At 49.2% G+C, this 15,222-nt stretch overlaps 1 protein-coding gene across 1 annotated transcript in view; it reads left to right on the plus strand.

Moving 5' to 3' along the window:
* CILK1 (ciliogenesis associated kinase 1) overlaps positions 1-14,604 on the plus strand; it is a 62,247-nt gene extending 47,643 nt beyond the window's left edge. Inside the window, exons 10-14 of the mRNA XM_004696353.4 lie at positions 1,313-1,503; positions 1,604-1,752; positions 3,657-3,785; positions 5,829-5,951; positions 10,953-14,604. Coding sequence (XP_004696410.1) covers positions 1,313-1,503; positions 1,604-1,752; positions 3,657-3,785; positions 5,829-5,951; positions 10,953-11,110 — 750 coding nt within the window. The 3' untranslated portion in view covers positions 11,111-14,604. The remainder of the gene's footprint in view (positions 1-1,312; positions 1,504-1,603; positions 1,753-3,656; positions 3,786-5,828; positions 5,952-10,952) is intronic.
* Positions 14,605-15,222: the final 618 nt, after the last annotated feature.

Genomic DNA, 15,222 nt, shown 5'->3' on the forward strand with positions numbered 1-15,222 from the left:
TTTTAGAAAAATAACAACGAAAGAAAATAAGGGTGTTATTGGCCCCTACCTCCTATAATTGATTTGAAGGCTAAATGAGTTAATGCTAGAAAGTAGTTTTGATCCGTAGCGGGCACCTAGTTAGCATTGCATAAATGCTAGTCGTTATGATTATTAGCCCCCTGGACTCGGCGGGGCTTGGCGGTGTAGTGAGTAACCCACTGGATTGCTAACCACAAGCTCGGCAGTTTTAAACCACCAGCTGCTCTGAGGGGAAAGCGGAGGCTTTCTGCTTCTATCAAGAGTTGCGGTCTGGGAAGCCCACCCTGTCCTACAGGGTCCCTGTGAGTCAGAACCGCCAGGATGGGGTAAGTGAGCAAGCAAGTGAGCCTTGGTGCGCCTGGTTTCCTCATCCATTAGAGGAAGATCATCATGCATATCTTGACCACCGACGGGATTGGGCCTGAGGATGAGGGGCCATGGTGCTTGTGGAAATGTTCTGAAAATCATAAAGCGCTGTTCGGACATTTGCCCATGATGACTCTTGCAATTGCCGTTCTTCCTGAGCCCAGGCATGTCTCCTCCCAGTCTGACTTTCGGTATGGGCAGTGGAAACATAGCCCAGGAGGGATCCTCGTTAGCATGAGCCTTGGGTACTGTGTGATGCTGTTGGTTAGGCATCCGGCTGCTGCCATTGACATCAGTGGTTCAAATCCACTGAACAACCTCAAGAAAGAATGAGCCGGCAGTCTGCTTCCACAAAGTTCATGGCCACGAACACGCCACGGGCAGTTTTCTCTGTGGGAGCGGGTTGGAATTGGTGACGCCTCGCTAGCACAACGTGAGCCAGTGACAGGAGTGATAAGGATGTTCCCTCTCGACCATTCACTTGGAGGCTGTGTTCAGGAGTTCCCTCTTGTAGCTGTTTCTGTGGTTGCGGCCAAATCCAGTCCTGTGTAGGCAGGCAGGAACGGACACTCAGCCTTGAGCAGGACGCCTGACAGCTGAGCCGCAGTCTCGTCTCTCTGTGCCGGCGTCCCTCAGTTCACGCTTTCAGAGAATGAGAGCGAGAGACTGGGGGCAGAATCCAGCTGGCCTCCCAGGATGTAAAAAGTACCTGAAATCTCACTTTGGAAAAAAAAAAAAATCCTGGTGTCAGACCACGTGGGGTGCAAACCAGTGAAAATCTGCCAGCGCAGGAGGGACCCCCAGGGTCCGGGGCTGCCTTCTCCTTGCATAACAGGGTGTCGAGGACACGGGTCCGTGACGCAGGAGGAAGCTCCGCTGATGCCCCCTCTTGCTGCTTTTGTCCCCTTTCTCCTGGTGTCCGTAGAAAATCCTAGCGGACCTGGAGCCCAAGAATGGGGAGATCAAGCCTAAGAGCAGGAGGAGGTGGGGTCTTGTCTCCAGGTCAACAAAGGATTCGGATGACTGGGCCGACCTGGAGGACTTGGACTTCAGCCCCACCCTCACCAGGATCGACCTGAAGAACAAGAAGAGGCAGAGCGACGACACGCTGTGCAGGCAGGTGTCTGACTGGGAGCCGGGAGCCGGGAGGTGATCCCAGGGGCCTGGTGTTTCCTTTCCCTCGAGTGCCGAACTAACACACCTTGCCTCCATTCAGATTTGAGAGCATTTTGGACCTGAAGCCCTCTGAGCACATGGGTACAGGAAATAGCGCCCCCACCCAGATGTCCTCCCAGAGGCGAGACACGCCCACCCTGCGACCCTCGGCCAAGCAGCACTACTTGAAGCACTCCCGATACTTGCCTGGTAACGGACACGCCCTGTCTCTGCCCCACTCGTTTCCCTGCTGTCCCGCAGGCACAGAGGTTCCGTTCCAGAAGGCAAGCGCGCAGGCGTCCGTTCAGAGCTGGTGGGAACAGCAGGGAAATAGTTGCTGAAGCCCAAACCTCATATTTTTATCTCACATGGTGGCCTAAGCTAAGAAATTTGCACTGGTGTGCTTCAGGAAGGCAGCAACGCCGATGCTGGGTCCTCCAGGGGATGTGTTCAAAATCGGTTGTTGGCAAGGCCCCCTCCTGATTCCCGAGTCCAGTCAGTCAATCACTCATTCACAAATTCGTCCCTGTGGCAAGGACTTACCGAGCACCCACTGTGGCTTGGTACTGGGAATCTGGTAAGCAAAACAGCAGGGCAGGGCCACTGGGTGGCACAACTCTAGGCACCTCCGGCCACATCACAGTCTCTGCTGCCACGTGGTTTTGCACAGCATCCCCGCAGACAGCACCCTCACCCGCAGCTTCCCACCAGTGGCGGGGAATCGGACCTAGGCAGATAGACAACATTGGTGTTGTAGATGGTGGGCGGGGGCAGAAAGGGTGGCAGGTGGAGACACAGCATCAGACAGAGCAGTCAAGAGAGTGCTCTCTGAGAAAGTGACTCTCAGCCGGGCGCTGAGAGACAGCACACCAGGCACAGGGAGGCGGTGCCCTGAGAGGAGCCGCAGAGGAGCCAGCGTGGCTACAGGCCGATGAGAAAAGGGTGCCATCGTGTTAGGATGCCCTAGGTGGCGCAGATGGTTAAAGGGCTCAGCTGCCAACTGAACGGTTAGAGGTTCCAGGGCACCCAAAGGTGCCTCAGCAGAAAAACCTGATGGTCTACTTCTGAAAAGTCAGCCCTTGGAAATCCTGTGAAGCCGAGTTCCCTGGACTTTCTGTGAATCAGCAGCCGCCCACCTGTATAGTCTAAGAGGCGATGTTAGAAAGGTGGGCCGGGGCGCTGTCATCCGGAGTCTCATAAGCAACGTGGATCTAATTTCATGGGCAATGGGAAGCCCTTAAGGAGCGGTAACCGGAGGAGTGCCTGGTGTTGTGCACCTCTTAGTATAGAGTGGGTGAGGGACAGTGAGCTGTCACAGCCATCGGGGTGAGGGGTCAAGGGTGGAAGGAGATGAGAGTAGCACTCGTAGGCTCTGGGGATGCACTCACCCCCTCGTGCCTAAGGGCCACCACTCCATCAGGCTCTGCACTGATGCCTTAGGAAGATCAGCCTGAGGAGGAAGGACCAGGGGGAGGGCTTGGCAGTGATGCCAGTTTGAGTGGCAAAGACAGTGACCACAGACACAGGCGGCTGTGGGGGGTGAAGGGGAGAGTGGTGTCTGATTGGCTCTAGGAGAACGGGAGAAGGGTAAAAGATGGGTTCCCTCTTTCTGTTCTGAAAAATAGCTCCCCCCCCTACCCCAACAGCTGATGTCAGAGGGGAAGTGTCCCGTTTAGAGGGAAAGAGGAGTGTTAGGGTTTGGGTAGCAGTGGAAGCCATGGCGCGTTCACTCGGCAGACTTGTTCTAGTTGATGGAGTTGTTGATTCCAACCCAGGGCTCATCCGAATGGGAGGTGAGGGGTGGAGGACCATGTGGACAAGTGACAGGAACGAGCCAGTCCGTAAAGGGCAGGATCAGGCATGTGTGGGCGTGTGAAGCCAGGTCAGCAGGTAGGACAGACTCAGTGGCTTCTGCTTAGGAGCATTCTCTCCGGAACCGAGATACTGAACCCGGCGCCTGCCCCCACTGATGAAGGCAGCACCGTCAGCTTTGCTTTGATGGTTGCCTAACAGGAAGTTCTGACTCATGATATTCAGCATTAATTTCCCCTCTGATGTTGGGGTGCAAGATGGAGCATATACTTTGCATTTTAAAACCATTTGTTTCCTATTAGGGATAAATATGAGAAATGGCATCCTCCCAAATCCAGGCAAGGATTTTATCCCATCGAACCCGTGGTCGAGTTCTGGTTTGTCAGGGAAATCGTCAGGGACGGTATCAGTCATCAGCAAAATCAATTCAGGTGAGCGGTTGTAAAAGACCACAAGCAAATTATCGGGGTGCGGCAAGATGGGTAAAAGAGATGTTGTTGTGGGACAAGTTGGGGAACCACAAGGGCCTCTCTTCTCTCTCTGGGCAGCAGACCCCAGAGACCCAGCCCACTCCCACTGGGGTCACCCCTCAAGCTAGATGTGGGGCAGAGCTCCTTCTGAGGTGGTTCTAAGCGCCATCTGCCTAGTCCTCCTCCTCCCCTTCAGCCCTAGGCCCCGGGCATGGGGCATCAGTCCATCCAGACTAGAAGGTGGACTGGAAGACCCTCTGGTTCTTTCCGTATATACTCGAGTATAACCCGACCCGAATATCAGCCCAGGCACCTAATTTCACCACAAAAACTGCATTAAAAATGTGCTGAAAAACTCAGCTTATACACGAGTATCTACGGTACTTTCAACAAACCTCCTGCTGCCCCGGGCTAATGGAACCCTCTCTCAGTGGCCTTTTGTCCACGTGGGGTTGACAAGTAACCAGGTAGCCTCTCCCTTCCTTTGTGCATTATGCACTTATTCATTTTTTTCAGACGTGCAAAAGGAAGCCACTAGATCAGCATCCCTGGGCCCACCACCCACCCAACTTAATAAGTGAAGCTCGACAGATAGATAGGGAGTGCGGAATCTAGCTGCTCTGCCCTCCTCCCCACTGGCCACTTTGGGGCTTGTCTGTTTCTCGTTACTTGTGCTATACAGGCAGCACACAGTCTGGTCTGCATGTATTCAAATCCTGTGTCTCCAGTTCACCCTGGTGAACACGCCCATGTATATTCCATACTGTGCCAGAATTTATTTTTCTCCTCTTGACACACACGTGGGTTGGTTTTTGTTTTTTGCCATCAGAGAGAGTGCTGAAATGGACCTGTGGTTCTCCAGCCATGCACATGTGTGGGCGTGTCTCTGGGTATCATAACTGGGAGTCTCTGTTCTGGGTTAAAAGGTGTGCTCATCTCCAACCTTACAGATCTTGCCGAATGGCTCTCCAGCAGGGTTTGGGAGTCACCCTCGATCCTCCATGCCGCTGGGTACTGTCAGGAGTGCAAACCTGTCTCCTGGGTGTGGCATGGCCTCTTCTTGCATGCCCTGTTCACTAATGAGGTTGAGCATCTTTCCTGGGGTTCATTGACCCTAAGTGTTTTCCCGTTTGTGATGTGCCTGTTCAACTTTATGACCTATTTTTCTTTCTACGTACTTATTCACCAACCAGACAAAGCATGCTGTAGCTGATGGACCCAACTCCTCATACATGAATTTTCTGACCACTTCTCCTACTCTGCCTTAAGGAATTGCCACACACCCCCTGTTTGAAGACACAGAGCCAATCTTATTAGCTCTTTTCTAACAGATGTAACTTCTGTCTATATAATGGCCAATAATAACATTCTTCAATTTCCCATGTGTGCATTTCAACCTTATTAACAAGGGCTATCGATATTCATTTACCCACCCAATATGTATTGATGACCTACTATATGTAAGGCAGTCCACTAAGGTCCTAGAACACAAAGACCCGGAGATTACAGGTCATGTTATGAAAACACTATGAACATAGAAATGCCATAAAAATTAACTTATTTCATGTATTTTAACACTGGGAAATTTTATGACTATAAAAATAATGCATGAGGATTTATTGACAACCACATTTCTTGTAGACTTGTAGTAGCAAAATAATCAAGACAGGGTGTATGCTGGCCCATAAAAGAAGAGCCACACTCTAGAATTTGTAAACATGGATATGGAGGGATAAGTATTCTATATTATAGAGTAGGGGTGGGGGACAGATTTCAGAGCAGAGGCCACCTATTTCTATTTGAAAGACGGAGACAAATGTCAGCATGAACAACCTTGGGCTCCACTTAGCTGTGCTGCCTGAGCCCCCTTGTCCTTCTGACGGGCTGGCCTGAGGAATGCTCTGCCCAGAAATCACTGCCCTCTCACCCCCGATCTTCCTTTATCCCTATCTGTGTCGTGCATGCCCGTCTTTGTAATCATGAGTTTTTGCTTTTGCTAATCAGTGGGTTCCGGCTCTACGAGCTCTAGTGGACTGCCTGGAAACTACATTCCTTCCTTTCTGAAGAAAGAAATCGGTACAGCCCTGCAGCGGGTACACTTGGCACCTATTCCAGATCCTCCCCCTGGTGAGTTCTGTTTCAGATCGCCCGTGAGCTCACTGGGCAGTTATTTTGTAGGCCTGGGTACAGAGAGTGGGAGAGGTACAAACCCCTCTCTTCATGGAGCTTCCTTCTTAATGGGGGTTGGAGAGGCAGAGAATAGTAAGCTGGATAACTGTGTGTGTGTGTGTGTGTGTGTGTGTGTGTGACATGATGTTAAGTGGTCCTAAGAGTTAAGGAGAAAAACTAAAGCAGGCAGGAAGTAGGAATGTGGAGGTTAGAGTGGGAGGTGCAGTTTTCAAATTTCCATAGGGTAGGTCACTGAGTAGGGGGCGTTGAGGGAAGATCTAAAGGGGTGTTGAGGGAGCCGTGCAGGTTCCAGACACGGGAATCTCAGGAGCAGGAGCTTCTAGGAATAGTACGGGGACAAGGGTGGGAGAGTAGTGTGAGTGAGCGAGTGAGAGAAGGAGAAAGAGAAACCAGAGCCCTGAGAGAGGCCTGAGGGAGCTGGCCCCACAGGCCCCAGGGAACCTCTGTCCTCCGTGCGGAGCGACACTCAAGGGTTATGGGCAGCGGAACTTCACCTGAACCTCACCTTCACCGGCTTGTTCAGATTCCTGGTTTTCACTAGACTGAAGAGGAACAAGGCTGGGTACAGAGAAACCTATCAAGTGGCTGTGACAGTTACCCAAGCAAGAAAGGGCACTGGGGTAGGCCAGGGTAGAATAGTTGACATGGTAAAATGGCTTCACAATTTGCTAGCAGGATTTGCTGCAGATTCAACATGGGATGTGAGAGAAGGGAAGGAAGGTCCGAGAGTGGCACCCATATTTTGTGTCCATGTCGTGCCATGTCAACTGTAGAACAGACTGAACCGAGAGAGGGCAGACTGGAAGAAAGGTCAGGGGCTGAGCTTGGAGTGCGCCTGGTTGAGATGCCTGGTTGACATCCAAGCGGGAATGTTGAATAGGCACCTGGGTCTGTGATTCTTGGTCTCAGAGGAGTGACCTGGCTCGAGGTATGAATGGAGGAGTTGCCTTTGTATAGACGGGAAGTCAAACTATGAGTGTGGATTCGAGCACCAAGGAGATGTGTGTGGGTGGAGAAGAGAAGAGGGCCGAGGATGGAGCAGGGGAACCGTTGCACTGTCGGTGGGCGGGGTGACGAGAAAGAGCTCACAAAGGGCCACATGTAGGGAGGAGGGAGACCAGAAGATCGGACTTCACTGGAGCCAATTGAAGAACTTTGAGGAGGAGGGGAGGTCATGATGTCCACTGCTGCAAAGAAGGCAAAACATAGGAAGACCAAGACGTGACCATTGAATTTAAGCATGAGAGGGTCATTGTGTCCTGGACAATGACACTGCAGAGAGTTTGAGACTGCTGGGTAAGGGTGTGTCTAAAAAATAATATACGTATATATGACAAGCCATTGAATTGTACAATTTAAGTGAGAGCATTTTACTTAGGATCTGTAAATTATATCTCGATCAGGCTGTTTCAAAAAAAGAAAAATGGGTGTTTATTAATGTTAAAGGGAAAGATAGCAACCTTATGGTAAGTGGCACCTGGTGAGGGCACCCTCCCCCCTTCACCAGGTGATGAAATCAGACCTTCCTAAGCCAATATTCTGCACCTCCGGTTAAGATGCAGCCTCCCTCCCATGTGCTCCCACCAGAACCATGTAGCCCAAATCTCATCATGAGGAATCATCAGATCAACTCAAGTTCAGGGATAGTCTACAAAAGAACTGGCCTGGGGACTCCAAACATGTCAAAATCATGAACCAGGAAGGGCAGGGGATCATTCCAGGGTCAAGGAAGCTAACGGGGCTTTCCAGCTGAGTGAAATAGATGCTTGGGTCCAGGCCTGGGGTGTCAGATGTTTGGACGGAGGCACAACCTCAGTGCTTGCCACAGGCGCTGTTTTCCATTGAGATTCCTCTGTAGGTGCTGGGAATGTAGGGAAATGATGAAGTAGTCACCTGGGAGAGCAGGGGTTTGGAAGAGTGTGATTGACAGGCAGCATGGACACCCTGAGTGCCGTCAGTGACCTTGAACTTAATGTGAGCCCCCTCCACAGGGTACTTTTCTCCAACCAGGTCAGTGGCACACGTGCATGCAGGAGTTGGCACCGTTGGACTTAATCAGGACTGTGCATTTAGCCAAGAAGCCCTGCTGATTCCATAGTTAAAATGACGGACTTCTACCCAAAAGGCAGATGGTTTGAGCTACCTACCACTCTGGGAGAAAGATGTGACAGGCCGTCTTAGAGTGTGGTTAAGAGTCAGAAGGGACTGGATCACAGTGGATTGGGTTTAGCCAGATGAAGATGATGAAGTCAAAGGAAAGGCCAAGGCTTTGAGAATCCACGTAAGGGAGTGGTCATGAGGCTGGATTGTGGAATGAGGACTACATAAAGGGGAGCCCTGGTGGCCTAGTGGGTTATACGTGGGGCTGCTAACCACAAGGTCAGCAGTTGAAAACCACCAGCCGCTCCGAGGGAAAAAGATGAGGCTGTCTACTCCAGTAAAGAGCCACAGACTCAGAAACCCAGAGAGACAGTGCTGCACTGTCCTATAGTGTCACTGTGAGTCAGAATCCACTCAGTGGCAGTGAGTTTGGGTTTGGAAGGAGGGAGGGGAACACATACACTGGGGAGGGACCCTGAAATGATGGTACTACTAACAGGTGATGGTCGAAGTTTTCATACTGGAGGAAGTGAGCGGGAAAGACAGGAGGTGGTAGTCACAAAGTGGGCTCTAGGTCAAACTCTAGGGTATGAGCCCTGGAGTGAGGGGAGGGCAAGATCATCAGAGAAAGTGAAGTCAAAGAGTTACAAGACCAGGGTCTTGGAAGGGCCCTGTATGGGCTTAGGAAAGTCGTCAGAAGTAGGAGAGAAGCAGTGGGGCTTGAGCAAGGAGTGGACATCTTTCCTCAAGGAAGAGGATGGGTGGTCCTGGACTCAGTCAGTGTGTGCAGGAGCACTGTGGCATGGTTAATGACAGGAGATCAAAGGACAGGGACTGGAGGAGGAGGAAGCAGGCTGGAAGCAACAAGGAGGGGGACTCAGTCAGTGTGTGCAGGAGCACTGTGGCATGGTTAATGACAGGAGATCAAAGGACAGGGACTGGAGGAGGACGAAGCAGGCTGGAAGCAACAAGGAGGGGTGAGGAGACCTACCCACCCCATCTCCAATTCAAAAATTACAGGGCTGTGGGGGAGAGGGCTGCAACCAGTGAAGAGGCGGGGCGGGGAAGTGATCTCAGGGGACAGCTGGCTTTCAACCCACGCCAGAGGACTGTTTGAGAACCTGAGAGTGGGTTTCCTAAAACTGCCCATGCGCTCCAAGGATGCCTGAAAGCGTTTTCCGGAGTGGGGGAGAGGAGGGAGGGAGAGAGGCAGAAGATAGGATGAAGGGGCAGGGATGTGGAGTGGCCTAGAGAGCTGGCCCTCTTGTGGTGCCTGACATGAACACCGAGAACAGACAGGAGATTAGGCCAGGAGGCTCAAGGCAGGGAGTCCTGTTGTGGATGTTCTGGGGACAAAGGAGCTGGGAGCAGGACAGTATCACACTTGACCTTGCCAATGGAGGCTGTTGAGTCATGACATTACAAGCGGGCCCATGTGTTTACACATAAAACATTAACAACACTCTTCATTGCGCCTAGTACGTCTGGATGGAAAGGCTCCTGGGTAGTGCAGTGGTTAAGCCCTGGGGCGTCAACTGAAAGGTTGGTGGTTTGAAACCCACAGCTGCTGTACAGGAGAAAGACACAGCAGTTGGTTTCCATAAAGAGGACAGTGTTGGGAACCCTACATTTGTGCCCTGTCCTGGTTGCCTAGCAGCTGGCAGAGCTGAGGCTATAGTGGGCTGTGTTTAACCAGAACACAAAAATAAAAGTAGAGCCATTGCCTGGTTGATAGCCATTTCATTCTCTGAGCCATCTGCAAATCAAACAGAGACCTGACGACAACATTGAATCTGGCAAGTCCCCATAGCCCCACTGGAACATCCCTCACTCCAGTGTGGAGGATGTCCTGAATTCGTGAACGATGGAGATGTGGGCTCAGAGGAGGGGCTTCTTCTCTTAATCCTGGAACTTGTAGAAAGAGCCTGACCAGGAAGAACTTCTTGGGGACCCTCTGAAATCCACAGCACCATCTAGGACAAGTGCTGGGGGCTTTGGGGGTCATAGTAGCTGTAAACCCTCTGTGTTAGTGATACAATGAGAGATTGCTGTTCCACTTTCTCACTGCCAGATCTGGGAAATTCCTTTTTCTGTCAGAAGATTACTGCAGAATTCCTTTACACTGGAAATTCACTTTCCTAATCCTTCCCCATTTGAAGGCTCCCATTTGAAGACATAATATTCCTCCCTTTATTGGGAAATTCTGACACTTGAAAGCTGAGTAACGTTAAGTCTACCTGTACTTCCACTCTCCCTGGGCCTCAGGGTCTTGATCTGTGAAGTGGGGATAATTCCTACCTAGCAAGGTTATTATGAAGATTAGAAACTGCATACTTACAGTCTCTGACAGCACTGTACCCATTTATTAAGCATTGGCTGTTTGTTTGTTTTTTAAAATAATTTTATGGAGGAAGCAGGTTATATGTAGATCCTTATAATCTGTTCCCTCTTTCTACCTCCACCCTCCCAGTATCACCACTCTCACCACTGGTCCTGAAGGGATCATCTACCCTGGATTCCCTGTGTTTCCAGTTCCTATCTGTACCAGTGTACATCCTCTGGTCTAGCCAGATTTGTAAGGTAGAATTTGGATCATGGTAGTGGGGGGAGGAAGGAAGCATTTAGGAACTAGAGGAAAGTTGTACTTTTTATCGTTGCTGCACTGCACCGTGACTGGCTTGTCTCGTTCCTGAGACCCCTCTGTAAGGGGATGTGCACTGGCTGTTTTTCATTCTCGACGCAGCACAGAGCAGCAGGTTGTTTGACATGAGTTACCCAGCCCGGTGTGCTGACCTGGGTGCTCTGTCCTTCTGGTCACCCGTTCTCTGTCCTGTGTAGGTTATTCCTCTCTGAAGACTGTGAGGCCTCATCCCGGGGGGCGGCCCTTCTTCCACACTCAGCCTCGAAGCACTCCTGGGCTGCTGCCCCGGCCGCCGGCTGCCCAGCCGGTGCACGGCCGCACGGACTGGGCTTCCAAGTACCCGTCGCGGCGATGACTAGCCGGAGGCCCCTGCTAGAGGACAGCCGGACACCGTCCCCTCTCTGTTCCCGGCGGCGGCATTCTACCTGCAAGGAACGGGAGGATGGCAGAACACTTGCTCGTGATCTTCTGAATGGAGACATTCCAATCCTCTTTTTAAAACGTTTTCTTTGTTTCTTTTTAATATTGATTTGAGGGCAGTACTCTCTTTTGGTACAAAATTATTTTGTTCTAAAACTGAGTTATTTTCTTAAGCAGCGGCATTTTGTACATACGGATTATGTTAGCATTTTCTACAGCCAACTTTGTAATGGGTTTTTAAAAGATTAATTGATTTTCCTTTGGGGTTCCAGATAATATTTTATACAGATTAAGAAAAACCCTATCAAGAAATTGATGCAGTATTACAACAGGGGTGCACTGGAGGCTTGTAGGACCAAGGGGGTGACTCACGTAGATGTGGGTGAAGTGATGGTTGGATCTTCCACGGGGCGCATTAGGTACTGTGGGCTTTCATGGGCTGCTGTTGGCTCTAGGGCAGTGATGGCCTGCTCTTCTTCCTGTCGTGTCATGTCTTTTTTAAAAATTTTGACATCTGTACTCTTCTGAAAGTATTGGCTGTTGGGTCATTTGTTCATTGTGGTTATTTCTCTGGTAAAGGAATGCTAAATACTTAAAATTGTTTACAAAATGGTTGCAACCATTAAGACGGTTGGAGATGGGCAAGCAGTGGCAACTTTGAGCACAGGGAGAAAGTTCAGGCTGTCAGCTCCTGCGAAGATTGACAGCCCGGGAACCCCCATTTCAAGGTCGCTCTGAGACAGAATCAACCCCAAGGCAGTGGGTTTGATGTCATCATATGTTTTTCCCCTTCATGTCTTGAATCAACTTTTTAGGCGCTCGCGCACGCGCACACACACAGACACGCGCGCGCTTTTTCAAGTCACAAGGGTCTCAGCCAAAAGGTAAGCCTATTCCGTTACATTCCCCCCCACGTCCCGCCAGGCTGCATGAGCAGGAGGCTGAGTCTGAAAGCAGGTATTTCATGATTAGAAAGGGGATTGTGCACGTAGGTCAGGTCGCCAGACCCAGGGCAGAGCTGACAGTGAATAATTTTTTGTCCTAGTCAAATCTCAGGGCAATCTGGGGGGCAGGCAGGGGAGGGGCTGACTTGTAGCTTCTCTGGAAGCCACAGCTAAAGCGCATTCCTATCCATAGCGCCACATGGAAGCTCAACCCTTCAGTCGTTTCTTTCAGCCACTTGGAAAAACAAGAAGTTATCTTGGGCAGAGGCTGCTCCGTTGACAGGAATGTTGACCACAGTTGGGAACATGACAAAGCTAGTTTGGAGACAGGAGGAGACACAAGAGAAGGTCCACTCTCATCCATTTGTGAACCACACATTTGCTTCTGCTCACCGGCCACCTGGTGGTTTCAGCTGTGCAGAGACTCACCTTCTCCCAGGGCTCACCAAGTTCCAGGATACAGCAAGCTGAACCCTAAAAAACCAGCCTTTTTGATACCTTCCTATGATTGGCTAACATAAATATTGGCAGCTTCATAAGGTTCAACCTAATAAGTCGGTATTTTCCTGTGTTGGGGTATTAATACTCGGTACATTGCAGCAATTGGGCCCAAACCTAGCATCAGTGGGGAGTTTAGGCTTTTGAGAATCTGGTCCCCAAATCTCAACTAAGCAGCTCTGGCCCTTAGGGGCGGGAGAACGGTGCATCCCATCCTGGATGTGGATTAGATGGATAAGGTTTTCCTGTTAACAGCCCGGCGGCACCACTTAGGAAGCTAGCACGTGTGCATGGAAGCCCAACTTGAACTGAGTTTGTTTCTGTCCTGTATTCTCAACTCATTGTCAACAGCAACAGCAGTGTGTTTTCAGAGATAGGAGTTCTTCCTTTCCTATGAAGTTAATATTTATTTTCCTTTCTGTATTCCATATACAAAGCAAGCTTCTCGGAAACCTGGCCTTTTGGAAAGCTGGTCTCCGATGGTAAGTCCCTCCTAGGGAAAGAAATGGGATTGTGAGGACCATCTTCTTAGTACTCTGGCTTATGTTCAGGTTTGCTTTTTGTTTTTGTTTTTCATGGAAAAGCCTAGTTATCTAGCTCTCATACGCCATGAGATTCTTTTTCTAATACTTTGGTAACACCCAACTTGCTGGGCACTTTCCTTTGTTCACCAGCAAACACCTTCCCTTGGGAAGCCAAACTTGTTCCTCCTTGCAAACGTGCAGGAGCAGAGCAGGGCTGCGGACCTGAAATCTAAAGAACTAGCAAAATCGTAGAAAGTGGTCCATTCTCTTGCCCCAGCTGCGAAAGGACAGTAGTATATTCCAGCTCTGAGCCACAGAGGGGAGCCATGACCCTTTCCTGTTAGTTCAAAATAAAATGCTGCTCCCCACATAGTGTAGATTTATAAGGACAATGGACTTATGTTTACCTGAAATGGAAGACAACAGGTGTGGTGAGTGGTGACTGTCCTTCTATGACCATATCGGGGCTCTCACTACATACACCATGCACAGTAGGGAAGCCACATGTCCATAAAAGCTCTTTCAGGCGCATTTGTTTTACAATAAATTCAGTTAAGTACCCAAGCCCCCACCCAGCTGCTTTAAATGGGATTTATGTTGGAAGACATTTGATTTCCAACCCATTTCCTAGACATCTCTCTGCCTACAGGATGGTGGACATCTACTACCTGGGGCGACACTATGTCCTCTCTCCTAGAGGTAGAAAAATGGCCACAATCAAAGCAACCCCTGTCAAAGCAAACAGGAAGCGTGAGTGTGTTTAAGTGCAAATGTGGGTGATCTTGGAGTCATGGACCACTGGGTTTTCCCTTGGGGCAGCATGTCCTTCTGATGGGGCCAGTGCTTTGTGCCAGGTAGGGGAGAGAAGGAAGAAAAGGCTATGTGGGCTGTATGTTAAGCTCAATGGATGACCAAAAGCAATACGTTTTATGAGGAAAGGTTGGACAGGCAAATGTTTTGTGCCCTTGAAAGCATGCTGTAGCGACTTGTTTGTTTAATCAATGTTAATGTTTAAAAGGCTTTAGAATGATTTTTACACTTGTCAACCAAATGTACTATACTTTTATATAATTTATTATGAGAACTTTCGTGTGGGAACCATTAAGAAGACAACCTGGAGGCAAATATCACATTAATCTGTATTATCAGTTTCTTAATAGACACTGCGCTCCTGTGAATGTAAAGTGACCCCAGCAAAGTCTTCTGCTTTCAGAGATCTTGGAGAGCAATTTAGTCACCAGATGACAACGAATTACTCAGAGCATATTTATTTGTAAAGCAAATACTCATCATAATGAGAAGCTAGAAAGACAGAAAATTCTTTAAGTAAGATCTTTCTAAAATAAAATGCTTTTCTTTAAAAAAAAACTGTTTGTCTTAAGGTGTTTCAGAACATGAACTTTATGTAAAAAAAAACCCAAAACTCTCTTGCCCTGCCCAATAAAGTTACAGTTTAAGAAACATTTGATTTGAGCGTTCCATTACTGTTTTGTGCTCATCCATCAAAATATAACCCTGGTACTTCCTGATATTTATATTCTAATGAGTTCGGTTGGCATTTTATAAGTTCTCCTTGCCATAAAAGTGGAAGCGTGTGCTTAGAACATGGGAAGAAGAGCTTGTTTAGCACAGCTTTTACAAAGCAGGCTCGGTGAATGGGGATTTAAAAACCAGGTGGATGTCATGTCTCCAACCCTCACGACATGCATAACCAGTGGCCAGTCACCCACATTTTGAAAATATGTTAACAATTCATGTATTGGAGTCTGATAAGAAGTCTTACACGTGTATAAAATCCTTAGCTTAACAGTTTTACCACTGACTAAAATAAATGTTACTATCAATAAAGTTGCCTTGTGATTGCTAAAGACAAATGAGTGCACAAGCAAATGTGGTGAAGAAAGCTGATGGTGCCCGGCTATCAAAAGATATCTTAAAGGCCTGCAAATAAACAAGCGGCCATCTAGCTGAGAAACAACAAGGCCCACATGGAAGAAGCACACCAGCCTGTGCGATCACGAGGCATTGAAGGGATCAGGTATCAGGCTTCAAAGACCAAAAATAATCATAGCATTGTGAAT

The sequence above is a fragment of the Echinops telfairi genome, unplaced genomic scaffold, assembly GCF_000313985.2.
Source record: "Echinops telfairi isolate 266 unplaced genomic scaffold, ASM31398v2 ScPeMD7_3533;HRSCAF=4204_1, whole genome shotgun sequence".
NCBI classification, from domain to species: domain Eukaryota; kingdom Metazoa; phylum Chordata; class Mammalia; order Afrosoricida; family Tenrecidae; genus Echinops; species Echinops telfairi.